At 36.4% G+C, this 3,482-nt stretch overlaps 1 protein-coding gene across 1 annotated transcript; it reads left to right on the forward strand.

Moving 5' to 3' along the window:
• Positions 1–827: 827 nt before the first annotated feature.
• Positions 828–1,763, forward strand: LOC103254143 (metabotropic glutamate receptor 7; the record flags this gene model as incomplete). The annotated part of the gene is made up of 1 exon (XM_021709661.1): positions 828–1,763. A coding segment is annotated over one exon (936 nt), but the record flags the coding sequence as incomplete, so codon positions are not given.
• Between the last annotated feature and the right edge of the window lie 1,719 nt (positions 1,764–3,482).

A 3,482-nucleotide genomic window follows, 5' to 3' on the forward strand; every position in this document is an offset into this window, starting at 1 on the left:
TGCAATTAAGCAAATACATTTGCATACTCCTCTACAACATAGTGGTTTAGTCTAAATTTCATCTTCAAATGGGTAGATGGCCAGTCTTGAAGGTTTCCAGACCATATTAACTTATTATCAAAAGCATCCTGAACTCTTGGGATATAGACTTGTACAATTAAGTTATTCTACAAGAATCTCACTTTTCCTCTGTGATAAGTAATAAAATAGATTTACTTTGCTTCAAACATTCTCAACAAAAATGGCAATAATACCTACTGAATTTTAGGGAAGGTGGTCAATGCTGCAATATCATCCACAATAAATTTTAAATACATTTTATAGAAGTACCTAACAAGAAAGATAAGTGTAATTTTTATATTACTAAAGTTACTTTTGCTACATTTCTTGATTTTGGACATTTGCGATTATTATCCAGGGGAAGCAGTGCAGTGTGTGTCAGTGTTTCTCAATTTATCTACTCACAAAAATCTTCTGGGTACTTGTCATAAATACAGACTCCATGGTTATTTTTCAGGATACTCATATTTGGAAGGTCAGGGATGGGAACAGAGAATTTGCATTTTCCATTATTGTCTCAGGGGCTTCTTATGATTAGGCATATCTGTAACATACTCTGTAACAGTGAAGAGTGAGGATGCTGAAATCATATGGTGTGGGGTTGAATCAAGGTTGTAACTCTTTCAAGCTGAGGGTAAGCTATTTAACATCCTCAAGCCTCAAATGTTAGCTGCCATGATTATTGATTGTAGTTGTTCCTTTTATTTTCTCTGAAATAATCTGCCTGTGTCACCTTTTGTTTTTTTTCTTAATTTCTTATGCTGCAGATAGAAGACATGCAGTGGGGTAAAGGAGTCCGGAAGATCCCCCCTTCAGTGTGCACACTACCATGTAAGCCGGGGCAAAGAAAGAAGACACAGAAGGGGACACCTTGCTGCTGGACCTGTGAGCCTTGCGATGGTTACCAGTATCAATTTGATGAGATGACATGTCAGCATTGTCCCTATGACCAGCGGCCCAATGAAAATCGAACCGGCTGCCAGGATATCCCCATCATCAAACTGGAGTGGCACTCCCCCTGGGCTGTGATCCCTGTCTTCCTGGCAATGTTGGGGATCATTGCCACCATCTTCGTCATGGCTACCTTCATCCGCTACAATGACACGCCTATTGTCCGGGCATCCGGGCGGGAACTCAGCTACGTTCTTTTGACAGGCATCTTTCTTTGCTACATCATCACTTTCCTGATGATTGCCAAACCTGATGTGGCAGTGTGTTCGTTTCGGCGTGTCTTCTTGGGCTTGGGTATGTGCATCAGTTACGCAGCCCTCTTGACAAAGACAAATCGGATTTATCGCATATTTGAACAGGGCAAGAAATCAGTGACAGCTCCCAGACTTATAAGTCCAACATCACAACTGGCAATTACTTCTAGTTTAATATCAGTTCAGCTTCTAGGTGTTTTCATTTGGTTTGGTGTTGACCCACCCAACATCATCATAGACTATGACGAACATAAAACAATGAACCCTGAGCAGGCCAGAGGAGTTCTCAAATGTGACATTACAGATCTCCAAATCATATGCTCCTTGGGATATAGCATTCTTCTCATGGTCACATGTACTGTTTATGCCATCAAGACTCGGGGTGTACCAGAGAATTTTAATGAAGCCAAGCCCATTGGATTTACTATGTACACGACATGTATAGTATGGCTTGCCTTCATTCCCATTTTTTTTGGCACCGCTCAATCAGCGGAAAAGGTAAGTGAAGATACACATCTTAACACATATTTCAAAAATGCACTTGTTTTGTTAAGTATGGAAACCAAATTGGTTGTATAAAGTATACGGAATGATATCCCAAAAGTAGACGAGCCTGGATTAATAGGCTTCAATGCTACAGAAGTCTAAAACTGTGCCACATTCATTGCACTGGAAACCAATGGGGTCGCCTTTCCAATTTAGTTATAATTATCATGAAATTACCCAGTGTAATAAAAGATTATCTAGTGCAAAATTATCTAATATATCTAAATTAAGTACTCTTGTTCATTCATCCCTCACCTTTTCTGCTTACACACATATTTCTTTGGGATAAGAGAAGAGGAGCATGGTACCTTATCCTCCAGGTTTCAAAATGAGTGAGTCCTAACATGTTCGTGGATCCTAACATGCTGCCCCTAGGCAGTGATAAGTTTTATGAATCTTTAATTTATACATCCCTATGGTATTGATTCTAGACATAATTCTGACACATCTGACTCCTATAGTCACACATATGGCTATAGTTTTGTGTAATACCAAACCTAATGTTAATACTAACAAGATGTGGTATCTTTCACTGGATGTAAGCAGCTCTGACAGGTTCGTAAAACTGAGGCCAAAATCAAGACCTGAAGTTCTAACTGATACACTCTATAGGAGGGCCTAGTCATAACTTGACTGGATGATAGGACATTGGAAGTCTAGTCTGATTCCATATTGCTTTAGACAAATCTCTCAAACATTTAGGGACGTAGTACCTTAAAAGAGAAAAGCAAAAATTGAAGTAGAAATGTCTAAAAATTTGCAAAAATTTATGCTTCTAGGAATTATTTGAATCTGATTTTACATTATTACTTTTGTTTTCTGTATAGTCATAAGAGATTAATGGCATTTGGCTAGTTTTCTGACTGAAAAGATATATTTTGCCTAAATTGTGTGATTCAGAAGCTATAATTTTGGACTGTGTATTTAAGAAGTAAATATTTCATAAAATCAAGGACAGAGAATGGTTGCAGATTATGGTTTTAGTAATAAAGTGTCTTATAAAAAGTTCTTATAGAATATATACGCGATGAATATAGTATGTTTCAATTTCATAATGCATGTTAACTGTCTATGACACAACCTGATTTCATTTTATTTCTTCTATCTATCTCAGGTCAAGGAAATAGTAAATTATGAGTTAGGGTTGTGGAAACATAATAGAGAGAAGAAAAAATATCCCCAAGTATATGCTGGTAATTTGGCAATATCAAACGTGTAATGGGGAAGGATGGGTATCATCAAAGCCTATGAAGATAATAATTATTTTGTTATTAAAACAAACTCAATACCTCATGTGACAAGTTAGACATTAAAATCTTCTCCTGTAAGTTTATTCTTGAGGAATGTAAAAGAGATGAATAACTGTAGTGATTTTATAGATGAGTCTGCTTGCAATGTCCATTTGACAATTTATGTCTCTGCCATTTTGTTTTTCATTTCTAGTGACGATTATAGTTTTTTTTCAACAAGGTCACAGATATAATTTGCTCATTTACAAACCTGAAAATAATGCAAGGTTTCAGAAATTGAATTCTAATTGTTCTGAAACACATTATATTGATAGAATTGAATTTTGGGAAAAATTAAGTTGTCTTCAAGCAGTTTTCTTTTTATTCCTAGAGTTTTAGGAGGGATGTATTTTTCTTTATATAATTTGAATGAATTGTGATG

The sequence above is a fragment of the Carlito syrichta genome, unplaced genomic scaffold (assembly GCF_000164805.1).
Source record: "Carlito syrichta isolate Samal-C Ts95f unplaced genomic scaffold, Tarsius_syrichta-2.0.1 Scaffold271075, whole genome shotgun sequence".
Classification (NCBI taxonomy): Eukaryota; Metazoa; Chordata; class Mammalia; order Primates; family Tarsiidae; genus Carlito; species Carlito syrichta.